At 41.5% G+C, this 18,597-nt stretch overlaps 1 protein-coding gene across 1 annotated transcript in view; it reads right to left on the reverse strand.

Moving 5' to 3' along the window:
- Positions 1 to 471: 471 nt before the first annotated feature.
- Positions 472 to 18,597, reverse strand: part of LOC133547692 (sentrin-specific protease 3-like) — a 64,899-nt gene continuing 46,773 nt past the window's right edge. The window contains exons 10-12 of the mRNA XM_061893245.1: positions 17,307 to 17,390; positions 17,178 to 17,228; positions 472 to 1,158 (exon numbers count right to left, since the gene is read on the reverse strand). Coding sequence (XP_061749229.1) covers positions 1,048 to 1,158; positions 17,178 to 17,228; positions 17,307 to 17,390 — 246 coding nt within the window. The 3' untranslated portion in view covers positions 472 to 1,047. The remainder of the gene's footprint in view (positions 1,159 to 17,177; positions 17,229 to 17,306; positions 17,391 to 18,597) is intronic.

Below are 18,597 nucleotides of genomic sequence, written 5' to 3' on the forward strand. Positions count from 1 at the left end.
CACCACAACGGATCGGTACAACGTCCGCATTACTGAAGACGCCGTATCGATCCGCCTATCGAGCTCACAATCCACTCTTCCCCCACTCGTGAACAAGACTCCTAGGTACTTGAACTCCTCCACTTGGGGCAGGGTCTCCTCCCCAACCCGGAGATGGGACTCCCCCCTTTTCCGGGAAAGAACCATAAAAATAAATTATGTGCACAAAAAAGTAAACAATTTGGTTATACAATAAATTGCTTTAAAAATGTTTGCCCAAGTCAAGGAGCTCAATAAAGAACTATCTCGTCTTATCAATTTCAGAAGCAAAATGTGACATTAGAAATTGTCTTAGAACATGCATTGAAAATAAAAATCTATATAATAATTGTCAAATAAAAACTGTTGACTTTGTTTAATAAAGTAAACTGTTATTTGAATAGTTACTATATAGGTAAATGTATAATTCATTAAGTAAAAACACACAAACACTGTTAGGCCACCTTTTTAATTTTAAGCGACCAGAATGCACTGTAGAAGATGTATAAAACAGTTGTTGAAACTCATTTTAGGAGGAGAAAAAAAAAAAAAAGACAGGGCCTTGAACAAATGAAAATTTCTTACAAAAAACATTTTGGAAATTATAAACGTCACAATCAAAGAAAAAAATATAGCAATTTCTTAAAACTTCTTTGTGTGTTCTCATCTCCCCCTAAATAACAAAAATCCTCAATTAGCCAAGTATTTATCGTCACACAAAAAAAGAATGAATCACGTTGTTACTGTTAGTATAAAGGGAGCTCCAACCTGTGGCTTTTTTGCCCCAAAATAGGTTGATTTTTTTCCAAGGGACGGTGGTTGCGCCGATTGTCAGAGTTAAATAGCAGAACAGTAAAATTCTTGTGTTGTATGCTTATGTACAGTATGTTATGACTTTTATTTGCAAAGAGAGTTGATGACTACAGAGTGAGGGACAACACAAACAAGCAATAGAAGACGATGTTGGCTGTTTATCTTGGCCCCGGCCCCGGCCCCGCCCCCTCTCATCCAAGGGTGGGAGAAAAGGGGTCACAGGGTTAGCTTACAGTGACACAGTTCTTTGTACATTTGCCTCCGCAGGCGTGGCATGTCCTGCTGTCCAAAATCAAACGGCTGCTCCAGCGCAAGACACTTGCAGTACTGCAGTACCAGAGGGAAGGAAAAAGAAAAGTCACGATGGCTCCGGTTATAAAGTGATAACAGACACATTGCATGATACAAATAAATAGAAAATGATACACAAAGTTCAGTATGTTTACTGACACACAACAGAAGGAAATAACACCAAAACCCACCTCCATCCCCAAGTGTGGTCTTTGATACCATTTCAGATTCCATCCTCTATAGCAGGCCTGGGTAATTATTTTGACCCAGGAGGTCGAATTTAAAAAGGTAGGGCCGGGCGATATGGCCTTTTTTAATATCTTGATATTTACACGATTTATGTCTCGATATTTTGCCTCAGCCTTGATTGAACACTTATTACATATAATCACACCAGTATGATGATTCTATGTGTCTACATTAAAACGTTCTTGTTCATACTGCATTAATATATGCTCATTTTAAACTTTCATGCAGAGAGGGAAATCACAACTAAGTCAATTGACCAAAACTGTATTTAATAAACAGTTATTAAGCAGTGGCACAAACATTCATGTCATTTCCAAAACAGAAAGTGCAACATTGTCAGAGACATTTTAAAACAAGCTATTAGTGCACTTTTGTGCATGATGTCGCTAAGATGACATATAAAAAAACACTAAATCAAAGTGCACTTTTTGTACAGAACGGCACTACAATAGTTTTAAACAAATAAAGTGCACTTTTGTGCATGATGTCACACATGATATTTCAATAACTGTCAAATAAAAATGAGCTGCATAATAAGATATCAAATAGTGTTCCTCCTTCGCTATGTGGTAGGTTATTGCGGACATTATCTCCTTTTGTTGTTGACTATTTTTTTCATACGGTGTTGATCTGGAAATGTTTGCCTCAGCATTTGGATGGTGTGGGCGTGTGGCACCGAATGGAGATGTTGACATGCGGAGTAATCACTCTTCATTCACTAGCAGGTGACTTTTCAAATGATGCTACATATTAGCAGTAATGCTACTTTTTGAAGCAACGCTTATGCCCCACACTTGTCAAATTACAGTTGTCTGTTCGATATATTCCCGCTTGAAGTCAAACCACCCCCAGACGATGGACCCCCTGCTGTTTTTCTTTGGAATTAATTCTTCCTTCATTTGTTACCCGATTCGGACCTTCTTTCTCTCGTATTACCACTCGCACCACAGCTAACGTTACCCATGCTAGTACCTCTCTGCGAGGGCGTACACGTATGTGACGTTTGTAGGAAGGTGTGCTTGCTGTCTGTGAGAAGGAGGGACAACAAAGAGTGGGAAGAGCCTGTAGTGTAATGCCAGCAGCTAAAAGCAACTGCGTGAGAACATATACCATATTTTTCGGATTGTAAGTCACAGTTTTTTTCATAATTTGGCCAGGGGTGCGACTTATACTCAGGAGCGACTTATGTGTGAAATTATTAGCACATTACCTTAAAATATCAAATAATATTATTTTGCTCATTCACGTAAGACACTAGACCAGGGGTGGGCATTACGTCGATCGCGAGCTACCTGTCGATCGCGGAGGGTGTGTCAGTCGATTTCAAGCCAGGCATGAAAAAAAATAGACATAAAAATCAGCAATCATCAATCTTCACCAAGACTTCACTTTCGTCAATTGTTTGACATTCTTGGCACCCGAGGATCTTGTGCGATGACGCTGGCTGCTGCGAGCTCATTATTAAGAAAAAAATCACTTACTGGACGGAGAGAAACACTTTTTATTTCAACACTCTTGGGCCGTAATTGCTGTCAAAACTCTATAAAGACCAACTGCAGAGTTCCTGTCTTCACCATAAAAGACCGGCTTCATCCTGCCTGTGCTAACAAAATAAGAGTCTCAGAAAGCTAGCGTGCACAAGCTAGCAAGCTACAGAGTTTGATGCCAATGTATTTCTCCCTCGCCCTCAGCGACCGCTCCCTCTCCTCCCTCGCCCACACACTCACTGAAGTCACTCATTTGCTGCCACACACACATATGCTACTCTCATAACAAAATGTTTAAAAAGGAGTATGCAATTTGGACAAATGAGATGCCAAATCCAACCACTTTCAAGTGGTATTGAACAGAAAGGAGGACTTTTTTTCTCCTCCTATTGAAAATGCGGATGCTATCATCACTACTGTCTGATTCCAATCAATACAAGTCATCAGAATCAGGTAATACACCAACTTATATTCTTGTCTTCATGAAAGAAAGGAATCTATATGTGTTAAACATGCTTGTATTATCATTAAACACCATTAACTTGTTAACAAAAATGTCCCTTTCATAGATAAATAAATATAAATTATAAATATGAATGAGGTAGATCTCCTCGACTTGGTCTATTGAAAAGTAGCTCGCCTGCAGAAAAAGTATGAGCACCCCTGGACTAGACGTATAAGATTTCATGGGATTTAGCGATTAGGAGTGACAGATTGTTTGGTAAACGTATAGCATGTTCTGTATGTTATAGTTATTTGAATGACTCTCACCATAATATGTTACGTTAACGTAACAGGCACCTTCTCAATTGGTTATTTATGCGTCATATTACAGGTACACTTATTCAGCCTGTTGTTCACTATTCCTTATTTATTTTAAATTGCCTTTCAAATGTCTATTCTTGGTGTTGGGTTTTATCAAATACATTTCCCCAAAAAATGCGACTTACACTCCAGTGCGACTTATATATGTTTTTTTTTTTTGTTTTTTTTTGCCTTCTTTATTATGCATTTTCGGCAGGTGCGACTTATACTCCGAAAAATACGGTACTTGAATATCACGATATAGTCATTTTCTATATCGCAGAGAGACAAACCCGCGATATATCGAGTATATCGATATATCGCCCAGCCCGATCTGGGGGCCGGTATATCCGATTTTTAGGAACACTAATACAAAACTTCACAATAATGTCTGATTGAATGCTAAAATGTTCTGACATTTTATAACCTTAAAACATGTTATAACCTTAAAAAAATGGAATGGAATTTGAAATTGTTTTACTGAATTAGACACCTGGAATGTACATGAAAATAAAGAATGTGGGATTTAAAATATTAACTATAAAGGATAAAACAATGAAAATTGACAACATATGAATGTGAATCACCCCCCCACTCTTGATCGACATTTTACAATCAAGCTAAACGCAACGAAAAGGCAACAACAGCAAAATATGAATGTGAAGGGTAAAAAAAACCCCGGCTAAAATCTGATATATCACTAAGCTTTAGAACTTTGTTGTAAAAAATCTCCTTCCACGTCTGTCTCTGACACCCTCATTTCAGGCTGGCCGCTCTGGAAACACTCTGTGGAAATGCTCCCCACCCACACTGCTTGGGACCTCGTCTGAGCTGCTGTGACTTAGACTACCATAGTTTATCATGCAAAAGCGCGGATTTTAACCATTGAAATACTTTGTATAATTCAAGATTTACGGTCATTTGAAAACATCACTGCACATCATAATGGCAGCTACAGTTTCCATCTTAAAGACCTAAAAAAAAATATTTGGGATTTTCTGGCGGGCCAGATTAAAAAGATCAACGGGCTGCATGTGGCCCCTGGGCCTTAATTTGCCCAGGTCTGCTCTATTGACTCATCCACTGAAATCACCTACACCCTCTATTACACAGGCAACACTTAGAGGTCATAATATGATTTTCTTTTTGTGCTTTTAAAATACTTTCTTGTGGTCTGCATAACAAGTAATGGTGGTTCCTTGTTATCCATTTTATATAGATCATTTTACACAACATATTCAAGCTGTGTGGGCAGTCAACTTCACGTGCCTACACTTCGGCTGCGTCTTTTTCCGTCAACCACGTTGTAGCTTTTATAACTTACATAATGAGTCGACTGACAGATATAAGTTAGAATGTCATCCTACTTTGTCTCATACATGGCAACAGCGGATGATATATATGCATGTACGAGCAAGTCTGGCCTACATTAAAAGGATAGACAAAAAATACCTTATTGACTATTATGTCGTACAACAATGGCAGACTTGCGCAAAGCTCTTTGGGTAAATCTCTACTAGTGTTGTCCCGATACCAAAATTTTGGTACCGGTACCGAAATTATTTCAATACTTTGATACTTTTCTAAATAAGGGGACCACAAAAAATTGCATTATTGGCTATATTTTAACAAAAAGTCTTATGATACATTAAACATATGTTTCTTAGGGCAAGTTTGTCCTTAAATAAAATAGTGAACATACAAGGCAACTTTGTAGTTGTGTCATCGGATTTGCGGCCTCATGTTATGGACACTCGGGTGAAGAGAGGGGCGGAGCTTTCTACCGATCACCACCTGGTGGTGAGTTGGCTGCGATGGTGGGGGAGGATGCCGGACAGACCTGGGAGGCCCAAACGCATTGTGAGGGTCTGCTGGGAACGTCTGGCAGAGTCTCCTGTCGGACAAAAGTTTCAATTCCCACCTCCGGAAGAACTTTGAACATGTCACGAGGGAGGTGCTGGACATTGAGTCCGAGTGGACCATGTTCCGCACCTCTATTGTCGAGGCGGCAGATCGGAGCTGTGGCCGCAAGGTAGTTGGTGCCTGTCGGGGCGGCAATCCTAAAACCCCCTGGTGGACACCAGCGGTGAGGGATGCCGTCAAGCTGAAGAAGGAGTCCTATCGGGTCCTTTTGACTCATAGGACTCCGGAGGCAGTGGACAGGTACCGACAGGCCAAGCGGTGTGCAGCTTCAGCGGTCGCGGAGGCAAAAACTCGGACATGGGAAGAGTTCGGGGAAGCTATGGAAAACGACTTCCGGACGGCTTCGAAGCGATTCTGGACCACCATCCGCCGCCTCAGGAAGGGGAAGCAGTGCACTATCAACACCCTGTATGGTGCGGATGGTGTTCTGCTGACCTCGACTGCGGATGTTGTGGACAGGTGGAAGGAATACTTCGAAGACCTCCTCAATCCCACCAACACGTCTTCCTATGAGGAAGCAGTGCCTGGGGAATCTGTGGTGGACTCTCCTATTTCTGGGGCTGAGGTCGCTGAGGTAGTTAAAAAGCTCCTCGGTGGCAAGGCCCCAGGGGTGGACGAGATCCGCCCGGAGTTCCTTAAGGCTCTGGATGCTGTGGGGCTGTCTTGGTTGACAAGACTTTGCAGCATCGCGTGGACATCGGGGGCGGTACCTCTGGATTGGCAGACCGGGGTGGTGGTTCCTCTCTTCAAAAAGGGGGACCGGAGGGTGTGTTCCAACTATCGTGGGATCACACTCCTCAGCCTTCCCGGTAAGGTTTATTCAGGTGTACTGGAGAGGAGGCTACGTCGGATAGTCGAACCTCGGATTCAGGAGGAACAGTGTGGTTTTCGTCCTGGTCGTGGAACTGTGGACCAGCTCTATACTCTCGGCAGGGTTCTTGAGGGTGCATGGGAGTTTGCCCAACCAGTCTACATGTGCTTTGTGGACTTGGAGAAGGCATTCGACCGTGTCCCTCGGGAAGTCCTGTGGGGAGTGCTCAGAGAGTATGGGGTATCGGACTGTCTTATTGTGGCGGTCCGTTCCCTGTACGATCAGTGCCAGAGCTTGGTCCGCATTGCCGGCAGTAAGTCGAACACATTTCCAGTGAGGGTTGGACTCCGCCAAGGCTGTCCTTTGTCACCGATTCTGTTCATAACTTTTATGGACAGAATTTCTAGGCGCAGTCAAGGCGTTGAGGGGTTCCGGTTTGGTAACCGCAGGATTAGGTCTCTGCTTTTTGCAGATGATGTGGTCCTGATGGCTTCATCTGACCGGGGTCTTCAGCTCTCGCTGGATCGGTTCGCAGCCGAGTGTGAAGCGACCGGAATGAGAATCAGCACCTCCAAGTCCGAGTCCATGGTTCTCGCCCGGAAAAGGGTGGAGTGCCATCTCCGGGTTGGGGAGGAGACCCTGCCCCAAGTGGAGGAGTTCAAGTACCTAGGAGTCTTGTTCACGAGTGAGGGAAGAGTGGATCGTGAGATCAACAGGCGGATCGGTGCGGCGTCTTCAGTAATGCGGACGTTGTACCGGTCCGTTGTGGTGAAGAAGGAGCTGAGCCGGAAGGCAAAGCTCTCAATTTACCGGTCGATCTACGTTCCCATCCTCACCTATGGTCATGAGCTTTGGGTCATGACCGAAAGGATAAGATCACGGGTACAAGCGGCCGAAATGAGTTTCCTCCGCCGTGTGGCGGGGCTCTCCCTTAGAGATAGGGTGAGAAGCTCTGCCATCCGGGAGGAACTCAAAGTAAAGCCGCTGCTCCTTCACATCGAGAGGAGCCAGATGAGGTGGTTCGGGCATCTGGTCAGGATGCCACCCGAACGCCTCCCTAGGGAGGTGTTTAGGGCACGTCCAACCGGTAGGAGGCCACGGGGAAGACCCAGGACACGTTGGGAAGACTATGTCTCCCGGCTGGCCTGGGAACGCCTCGGGATCCCCCGGGAAGAGCTAGACGAAGTGGCTGGGGAGAGGGAAGTCTGGGTTTCCCTGCTTAGGCTGTTGCCCCCGCGACCCGACCTCGGATAAGCGGAAGATGATGGATGGATGGATGGACAAGGCAACTTGTCTTTTATTAGTAAGTAAGCAAACAAAGGCTCATAATTTAGCTGCTGACATATGCAGTAACATATTGTGTAATTTATCACTCTATTATTTTGTCAAATTATTAAGGACAAGTGGTGGAAAATTAATTATTATTCTACTTGTTCATTTACTGCAGGGGTGTCCAAAGTGCGGCCCGCAGCTAATCGTTTACCGGCCCGCCACACATTCTGCAAAAATTGCAAAATTGATAGTATAGCAAAAATAAAAAAAATAAAAAAGTGGAATGAGGTGAAATCTAATGAGAAAAAGTGGCAATGTTGACACAAAGCTGCCATGCAGGCAGTTTTTTTTTTCCTTTTGTCTTTATTTTCTTTTTTTTCCATTGCTCAAAAAAAAAAAAGGACCAAAAAAATCTATGTTATAATGAATTATTAAAAATTATCACTTTAAAATGTTTCCTGTGGAAAAAATATTCCATATGATGTGTGGTTGCAATATAAAAACATCGTTTTGACAAAAGAGCATTAAACAAACAAAATAATAGTTCAAACTTTAAATCTGCAGATGTATCGGAAGTTGATCTTGAAATTTAGGTGTTAAAAGTAAAAAAAAACCTGATAAAAATGTACCACTTTATCAGTGGGGAACCTTTCGGATCTCAAATATATTTAGTAGGATTTTATTTAACTTTTCACTGTGATTACTCAAAAATATTAAATAATTAAAATCAATGGTGTCCTGCATTATTGATCTTTGAGGGCTTTAATTGCTAAGTAAAAGGAACTCTCCTGAAGGAATCAATATAGTTCTATCTATCTAAGTACTGCATATTTCAGTTTTACTATTAAAAAAACAAAGAATTAAAAGAAAAATCCATATATTTTGTTATGGTTTGAAAATGAAAAATATCAAAATGGCCCCCGCATGCTTAAATATTTCTGTGTGCGGCCCTCAGTGGAAAAAGTTTGGACACCCCTGATTTACTGTTAATATCTGCTTACTTTCTCTTCTAACATGTTCTATCTACACTTCTGTTAAAATGTAATAATCACTTATTCTTCTGTTGCTTGGGTGCTTATTAGTTTTGGATGATACCACAAATTTGGGTATCAACCCGATACCGAGTCATTACAGGATCATACATTGGTCATGGTCAAAGTCCTCATGCGTCCAGGGTAGGGCTGGTCGATACATCAAATATACTCGAGGTATCGCGGGTTTGTCTCTGTGCGGTATAGAAAATGACTACATCGTCATATTCGAGTGTACGTCCTCACACAGTTGATTTTAGCTGCGGGCATAACAGTACATGCTCTTCTCACACTTTTTTGTCTATCCTTCTCAAAGAGACATAAAACAAGCGCACCTTCTTACATACATCAGTGTCGCACGTGCAGCGTCATACGCCCCTTGCGGAGCACAGAGGTAGCGACATGGGTAACCTTAGCTGTTGTGCTAACGGAGCGGTGCGAGTGGTAACACAAGAGAAAGAACGTGCGAATCGGCTAACAAATGAAGGAAGGAATATTGTCCAAGAAAAACAGCACGGGGTCCATCGTCTGGTGGTGGTTTGGCTTGAAGCGGGAAGATGTTGAACAGACAACTGTAATAGGTCAAGTATGCGGTAAAAGTGCTGCCACAAAAGGTAGCAGCACTGCTAATTTGTAGCATCATTTGAAGTCACCCGCTAGAAAATGAGGAGTGCTTGAAACTCAACACAACAACATCTACGTTCGGTGCCACACCTACAAAATGGTGAAGCAACCATTTCCAGATCAACACCGTATTAAAAAAATTGTCAACAACAGAAGGAGATCACGTCCGCATTAACCTACCACATACCGAAGGATGTACACTATTTGATTTCCTATGATGCAGGTCATTTTTATTTGACAGTTATTGAAATATCTTGTGTGACATCATGCACAAAGGTGCACTTTATTTGTTTTACACTATTGTAGTGGTGTTCTGTACAAAAAGTGCACTTTAATTTAGTGTTGTTGTGATATGTCATCTTAGTGACATCATGCACAAAAGTGCACCCATAGCTTGTTTTAAAATGTGTCTGAAAATCTTGCACTTTCTGTTTTGGAAATGACATGAATGTTTGTGCCACTGCCTAATAACTGTTTACTAAATACAGTTTTGGTCAATTGACTTAGTTGTGATTTCCCTCTCTGCATGAAAGTTTGAAATGAGCATATATTATTAATGCAGTATGAACAAGAACATTTTAATGTAGACACATAGAATTATCATACTGGTGAGATTATATACATCAAGTGTTAATTCAAGGCTAAGGCAAAATATCGAGATATATATCGTGTATCGTGACATGGCCTAAAAATAGAGATATTAATATAAGGCCATATCGCCCAGCCCTAGTCCAGGGACATATTTCCAAAGTTTATAAACACAATATGATTTTTAAAAAAAAAAAGAAAGAAGATGTGATCTGAAAAAATATCTGTTATCATAGTAGTATCAACTAGACACGCTCCTGTACTTGGTATCATTAAAGTGGATGTTAGGTGTAGATCCACCCATGGCGTTTTTTTACATTGTGACACCGATACACACTGTGTAGTGAAGCATGTTTAGCTATTCCTTGTCCTGCAGGGATGATATGTGTAAGAAATGTACTTTGTCGCCATGGAGGCGAAGATTAGTGATTTAGAAGTAACAAACACTCCAGACTGCGGCTGGACTATAGCTGCTAGCTAGCTTGCCAGCCATGTCCGAAAGTACCTCTTCTGGTGGGCGTTTCAGTGTTATATCTTCACATTTATCGTTAGTTTTTAAGCCAAAATGCGTCCGTTCTCCCTTTTCTTTCCATACACTGTGTCTGTTTGTAACTACTCTGTGATTGTGCACTATCGAACATGCTAGTCTGCCCGTAAACCCAGCAATGACACGACGTGAAGGCGACGACGGGGGGGACCGTTATTTTTCAGAGGCGTATAGTAGGGCTGGGCGATATATCGCAGGTTTGTCTCTGTGCAATATAGAAAATTACTATATCGTAATATTCGATTATATGTTCTCCCACACTTGCTTTTAGCTGTGTGCATTACGTTACCGCCGTTTCTCACTCCTTCTTTTGTCTCCTTCTCACAGAGACATAAAACAAGCCCGCCTTGTTACTACATACGTCACATACTGTCACGCATGTAGCGTCACACACTCTCGCAGACCAGAGACGTAGCAGCATGGCTAACGTTAGCTGAGGCAAGTCGAGCGGAGCGGAACTTGAGACAATACAAGAGAGAGATGGTGTGAAACTGATCACAAATGGAGGAAGAACAATAAATGCCCAAAATAAAGAGCAGGGGGTCCATCATCTGGCGGTGGTTTGGCTTGAAGTGGGAAGATATTCAGCAGACAACAGCAATATGCAAAGTATGCAGCAGAAGTGTTACTACAAAAAGGTAGCAACACTTTTAATTTGTTCTTTCATTTAAAAAGTCACCCGCGAGAGACTGAAGAGTATTTAATAAATACACTTTTGGTCAATTGACTTAGTTGTGATTTCCCTCTCTGCATGAAAGTTTAAAATTAGCATAAGTTAATGCAGTATGGAGAAGAATGTTATAATGTATACACATAGAATCATCATACTGCTGTGATTATATGCATCAAGTGTTCATTCAAGGCCAAGGCAAAATATCGCAATATTATAAAAATATCATGATATTAATAAAAGCCAATATCGCCCAGCCCTAGCGTATAGTACCGAATATGATTCATTAGTATTGCGGTACTATACTAATACCGTACAACCCTATATGGAGATATCCGCTGACATCACCAGTTGAAATAACGTCAAAAGTTGGGCAAATTCCAAATTGCTTGTGTGGAGGAAGTATGACGGAAGGCAAGATTGTTTAATAACTATCTCCCCCATGCCTCCATTGTTGGGATTTCAAATTTTCAGGACTTATGCAGATCCCAAATACACAAAAACAAATACCAATAGGTAAGAATAGTTGGTTTTGCATGATAGGTACCCGTTAAGGCTAAAATTTGCACTCGCATCACGTAGCTTACGTAACTTAAGCCGGGTGGCTTCTCTGCCGGCAGACCTTTACATGCACCTCCAAAAATTGTAGCTTCACGTCGGCGGCTACGAGGACACAGAACTGTAATTAGTCAGTTGTTTTAGACCAGTGGCCCCCAACCACCGGGCCGTGGCCCGATTGGTACCGGGCCGCAGAAGAATTTTTTTTATCAAATCAACATAAAAAACACAATATACACTTACAAATAGTACACCAACCACAAAAAAACTCCCTTTTTCATGGCAAAAACGTCCCTTTTTCATGACAAAGAAGAAAAAAAAAACAGAAAAAAAAGGGATCCCACCCCAGGGCCGTGGGAAAAATTTTCAAGCGTTGACCGGTCCGCGGATACAAAAAGGTTGGGGACCACTGTTTTAGACCATCATTTGGAGGTTTTCCTTAACACCTGTACTCTGCCTCAATTCATTCAGGGCTCGCACGGTCCACCTTTGCGAGCGTCTTCTCGTCCGGTTTCAGAGCATTATGTACAGTGCCCTCCATAATTATTGGCACCCCTGGTTGAGATGTGTTAAAAGCCTTAAAATAAATTCAGTGTTTATTGCAGAAGAATACTGTCACACTGAAAATTGTAGGAAAATGTAGCCTTCAACTCAAATGAATTGTAAGAAAATAAAAAAATCCCTGACTAAAAAATAATTATTTTTCATTAAATCACCTGTTCCACAATTATTGGCACCCTTAACAATTCCCAGGAAATAAATATAATTGAAGCATTTCTGTCATTTCTACAGTAGTTTACAAAGTTTACCAGAGTACGTAGGAACATTTAATTAGTAATTCATCACTTCCTGTTTCCCTGGGGTATAAATATGACGTGACACCGAGGCCATTTCTCTTATCCACTCTTAAACATGGGAAAGACAAAGGAACACAGCATACAAGTGAGGCAGATGTGCGTCGACCTTCACAGGTCAGGCAGAGGCTACAAGAAGATTGCCACTCAACTGCAGCTGCCCATATCCACTGTGAGAGGAATAATTAAGAAGTTCAAAACAACTGGAACAGTGGTAAATAAGCCTGGACGAGGACCCAAGTTTATTTTGCCACCACGCACAGTGAGGAGGATGGTAAGAGAAATCAAAAGATCTCCAAAGCTCACTGTTACAGAATTACAACAAATGGTAGCATCCTGGGGTCACAAAGTCTCCAAATCAACCATCAGGCGCTGTCTACACGCCAACAAGCTGTTTGGGAGGCATGCACGGAGAAAACCTTTCCTCACTCACAATCATAAACGCAAGCGTCTGGAGTTCGCCAAACGGTATTGGGGCTTCAACTGGGACCGTGTGCTTTGGTCAGATGAGACCAAGATTGAGCTTTTTGGCAACAAACACTCTAAGTGGGTCTGGCGTACCACGAAAGATGCGCATGCTGAAAAGCACCTCATACCCACTGTGAAGTATGGGGGTGGGTCAGTGATGCGGTGGGGCTGTTTCACTTCCAAAGGCCCTGGGAACCTTGTTAGGGTGCATGGCATCATGAATGCTTTGAAATACCAGGACATTTTAAATCAAAATCTGTTGCCCTCTGCCCGAAAGCTGAAGCTGGGTCGTCACTGGGTCTTTCAGCAAGACAATGACCCTAAACATATGGCCAAATCTACACAGAAATGGTTCACCAGACACAAAATCAAGCTCCTCCCATGGCCATCTCAGTCCCCTGACCTCAACCCCATTGAGAACCTGTGGGGTGAGCTGAAAAGGAGAGTACAGAGGAGAGGACCCAGGTCTCTGGATGATTTAGAGAGATTCTGCAAAGAGGAATGGCTGAAAATCCCTCTTTCTGTCTTTGCCCATCTTGTGAAACATTATAGGAGAAGATTAGGTGCTGTTTTGTTGGCAAAAGGGGGTTGTACAAAATATTAACACCAGGGGTGCTAATAATTGTGACACACATTATTTGATGTCAAATAATTATTTCTTTATGTGGGATTTTTTCCCCACTGAATAAATGCACTTGTATTGAAGGTTGGATTTTTCTCTTTTTTTCCATTAAGGTCCCATATTATTTAGAAAAAAAATAAAATAATTGGAAGCTAAAAAACACATCTCAACCAGGGGTGCCAATAATTATGGAGGGCACTGTACATACCCCGTTTCCATATGAGTTGGGAAATTGTATTAGATGTAAATATAAACGGAATACAATGATTTGCAAATCCTTTTCAACCCATATTCAACTGCATGCACTACAAAGACAAGATATTTGATGTTAAAACTCATTAACTTTTTTTTTTTCACAAATAATAATTTACTTAAAATTTCATGGCTGTAACATGTGCCAGAGTAGTTGGGAAAGGGCATGTTCACCACTGTGTTACATCACCTTTTCTTTTAACAACACTCAAACGTTTGGGAACTGAGGAAACCAATTGTCGAAGCTTTGAAAGTGGAATTCTTTCCCATTCTTGTTTTAGGGACGGCGTGGCGCAGTGGGGGAGTGGTCGTGCGCAACCTGAGGGTCCCTGGTTCAATCCCCACCTAGTACCAACCTCGTGACGTCCGTTGTGTCCTGAGCAAGACACTTCACCCTTGCTCCTGATGGATGCTGGTTAGCGCCTTGCATGGCAGCTCCCTCCATCAGTGTGTGAAATTGTGTGTTGAATAGCTAAATGTGGAAGTAGTGTCAATGCGCTTTGAGTACCTTGAAGGTAGAAAAGCACTATACAAGTACAACCCATTTATCATTTATGTAGAGCTTCAGTCGTTCAACAGTCCGGGGTTTCCGCTGTCGTATTTTACGCTTCATAATGCGCCACACATTTTCGATGGGAGACAGGTCTTGACTGCAGGCGGGCCAGGAAAGTAACCGCACTCTTTTTTTACGAAGCCCCGCTGTTGTAACATGTGCTGAATGTGACTTGGCATTGTCTTGCTGAAATAATCAGGGGCATCCATGAAAAAGACGGCGCTTAGATGGCAGCATATGTTGTTCCAAAATCTGTATGTACCTTTCAGATGTGCAAGTTTCCCATGCCTTGGGCACTAATGAACTCCATATCATCACAGATGCAAGCTTTTGAACTTTGCGTCGATAACAGTCTGGATGGTTTGCTTCCCCTTTGGTCCGGATGACACAATGTTGAATATTTCCAAAAACAATTTGAAAGGTGGACACCTCAGACCACAGAACACTTTTCCACTTTGCATCAGTCCCGCTTAGATTATCTCGGGCCCAGAGAAGCCCGTGGCGTTTCTGGATGTTGTTGATAAATGGCTTTCGCTGTGCATAGAACATTAACTTGCACTTACATATGTAGCGACGAACTGTATTTAGTGACAGTGGTTTTCTGAAGTGTTCCTGAGCCCACGTGGTGATATCCTTTAGAGATTGATCTCGGTTTTTGATAGGATCGAAGGTCACGGTCATTCAATGCTGGTTTCCGGCCATACCGCTCACGTGGAGTGATTTCTCCAGATTCTCTGAACCTTTTGATGATATTATGGATCTTAGATGTCAAAATCCCTAAATTTCTTGCAAATTGCAGTTTGAGAAATGTTGTTCTTAAACTGTTTGACTATTTGCTCACGCAGTTGTGGACAAAAGGGTGTAGCTCGTCCCATCCTTTCTTGTGAAAGACTGAGCATTTTTTGGGAAACTGTTTTTATACCCAATCATGGCACCCACCTGTTCCCAATTAGCCTGCACACCTGTGGGATGTTCCAAATAAGTGTTTGATGAGCATTCCTCAACTTTATCAGTATTTATTGCCATCTTTCCCAACTTCTTCGTCACGTGTTGCTGGCATCATTTTCTAAAGTTAATCGTTATTTGCAAAAAAAAAAAAAAAAAGGTTTATCAAATTGAACATCAAATATGTTGTCTTTGTAGCATATTCAACTGAATATGGGTTGAAAATGATTTGCAAATCATTGTATTCCGTTTATATTTACATCTAACACAATTTCCCAACTCATATGGAAACGGGGTTTGTACCATAAAGTGACCGTTGTTTAAAATCGATTCGCTGCAGCTCCAGGATGTCGCTTGGGTCACAATTGTTTACAAAAACTACACACAAAACACCAATCGCGAGTCAACCAGAGTTGTGGTTACTCACTCCGGAAAACAGTGCCCTCTAGTGTTTTTAGAAGATAATTGCAAGATACGCACCAGCCCCTGCAGAAGCTACTGCATAAACAAATGAAAACGCAGTCAGAGGACAGAACCTACATGACGTGAGCGCATAGTTCAGAGAACTTAATTTTTTTAAGTCCAACCCCTCATCAGTCGTCCCCCTTGGTATCCATTCTTACTCCTTCGCTGATGACCCCCATCGCTACATCTCCAACAAACAAACCATACTGCCTCCTGCAATGTACTGAAACAAAATATTGGTTTACTGCAAACTTCTTCTATTCAAACAGTGAAAAACTCCTCCTTACATGTACAAAATCATCACTATCCAAAGACCACAGTTTTCCCCCTCATTAACAGCTCGTCGTTTCCCCCTCCCCTCAGGTTAAGAGTTTCAGTGTCATCCTACACAGTACACTATATTTTCAATAACATATCAATAAGGGTAAAACCAAAAATATGAACTTATTAGGGATGTAATGGTTTGGTTGATCTAAAACTGTTTGGAGCGTGTCATTTGAATCCTAGATGTTTTTTTTAACTACTCAGTTTGGAGCATGTTTGAGTATGTAGCGTCGAACACATGCATGCGCATTGCGCAACGCGGGGTGAGGCAAAAGTTGTGAACGTATTCATGTTGGAGACATGGCAAGAAGACCAATTTTAGATAGTCAGAGGATGTATCAGCAGCATTTGACTTTGTCTAGCGATATCCTAAAACATGCTACACTACACACCGTAGTAAATATATGCTCAAGTTAAGTTCTTGAATGTAAACAAAGGCGGATTGATACAAATATCCATCCATCCATCCGTTTTCTACCGCTTCTCCCGTTCGGGGTTGTAGGGGGTCGCTGGATACAAATATCATTAGTGACAATACCAAGTATAGTAAGGTCGATACTACAGTAGTTAGATCGATATTGTTTACTATCAAAAAATATTTTTTCATTTTTGTTATGGTTTACAAATTTAGGAAGTATGTCTCTGGACAAGAGGACTTTAAGGGCAAAAACCAAAGGATGTAAATCAGAGCCCATCTACGAAATGCTATCTTTCATTCGTTTGTTAATTGTATGTTAACTGTATTATGTTGAGTTTCTAGAAACACACTTAAAAATAGTCATATTCTCATTCTCATTATTATATGAATAGTTCTCCTCTAGCCAGTTATTAACTTTCTGGTAAGGCCGCCTCTGTCAAACGGGCATAAAGCTGCAATAAAAACAATGAAACGACTCAAAATAATCCATAACTTGTAGATTTCTTGCTTTGGCATCGGCACATGATCACAGAAAAGTCATAATTATTGCGATTGCTCTTTTTGCTAGTTAAAAAATTTGCAAAACTTACCTGCAACACAAACGCCCCACAATCACTGTCATTGTTCTGACGGCCCACATTCTAAAAACACACATTTTTATTTTGTTAACATGTGACACACAGCACATAACTCTATAACGGGGAAAAAAAGGGCCTTACCATTTTGAAAAATCCTTTCCACCCCATCAAAAATTCTTGTTGGTCTTTTTTGACGGCCTCTGCTTGCAGATACTTAAAAATGTGCTGACAAAAAACATAGCAGCAACAAGGTAAGGTCATCTTCACAGGCTAATGTTAGTTTGGACATTTGTAGCCTCTGTCAATCAATGGAACCAATCACATTTTATTTTTAAAGCTCCTAATCACAAGTGCCTACTCAAGAAAATAACTAAATCCTGTTTTACACTGGCAGTAAAAGTTGCTTTTTTCCTGTGGTTGAAAGGAAAAAATGGATGGATGGATGTGGATGTACTACCAGTCTGTGGTTGCCAGTGTTATTATGTTCTACATTGTGGTGTGCTGGGGGGGGGGCAGTACATCTAAGAAGGACAGCTCCAGACTGGAGAAAATGATCAGGCGGGCCGGTGCTACCATCGGAATAAAACTGGACTCACTGGTGACGATGGCAGACAAGAGGACTGTGGAAAAAACTAGTGAGCATCATGGATGTTGCCAGTCACCCGTTGCATACCATTATCAATAGCCAGAGGAGCCTGTTCAGTGCTAGACTGCTTCATCCCAAGTGCAGGGCTAATAGACTAAAACACTCCTTTGTCCCACACGCCATTACTTCTCTCTGGGGAGGGTGGCGGGGGGTACTAGGATGACAGGGGATGCAAAACATTAAAAAAGTACAATACGTTTTCATAACATGGTCACTACTGCCTAGTTTCTCTTGTTATATTTGGATTCTCATTGCTGCTTTTTATATTTATTCTTATTGTAATATTTTAAAATTGTGTTTCCATTTATACCCCCCCTTATTTACTTTTTAAATTATATCTCAATTCTGTACACTGCTGCTGGAATTTAGATTTTCCTGAGGGAACTCTCCTGAAGGAATCAATAAAGTACTACCTATATATCTATATAGACAAACAGATTAGAGACAGGAACGACCAGGAATTGTATTTTTCCCCCTTCTGAGCCATAACAACGCTATTTAAGCCAGGAATTTAGTTTTTTTCCCACCGCATTGTACTAGTCTGGGTGAAAAGCCGCGACAAACAAAATCAGGTTTTGGCTATAACATTTCCAGCTTTATAAGTAGTACCACAGCCGTAACAACTGCGCAACGCCACCTTTGTGTAAAACAGATTATTAGACTTTTGTGAATTTTGGGTATTTTTTCCTGATTCACAGTTCTGTGTGAGGAGCACCACTAGATGGAATCAGGAATTTAAGTTAACCCGCATGTTTTACAGCTCTGGAAGTAGTATTCAGAGCCGGA

The sequence above is a fragment of the Nerophis ophidion genome, unplaced genomic scaffold (genome assembly GCF_033978795.1).
Source record: "Nerophis ophidion isolate RoL-2023_Sa unplaced genomic scaffold, RoL_Noph_v1.0 HiC_scaffold_152, whole genome shotgun sequence".
In the NCBI taxonomy this organism is placed as follows: Eukaryota; Metazoa; Chordata; class Actinopteri; order Syngnathiformes; family Syngnathidae; genus Nerophis; species Nerophis ophidion.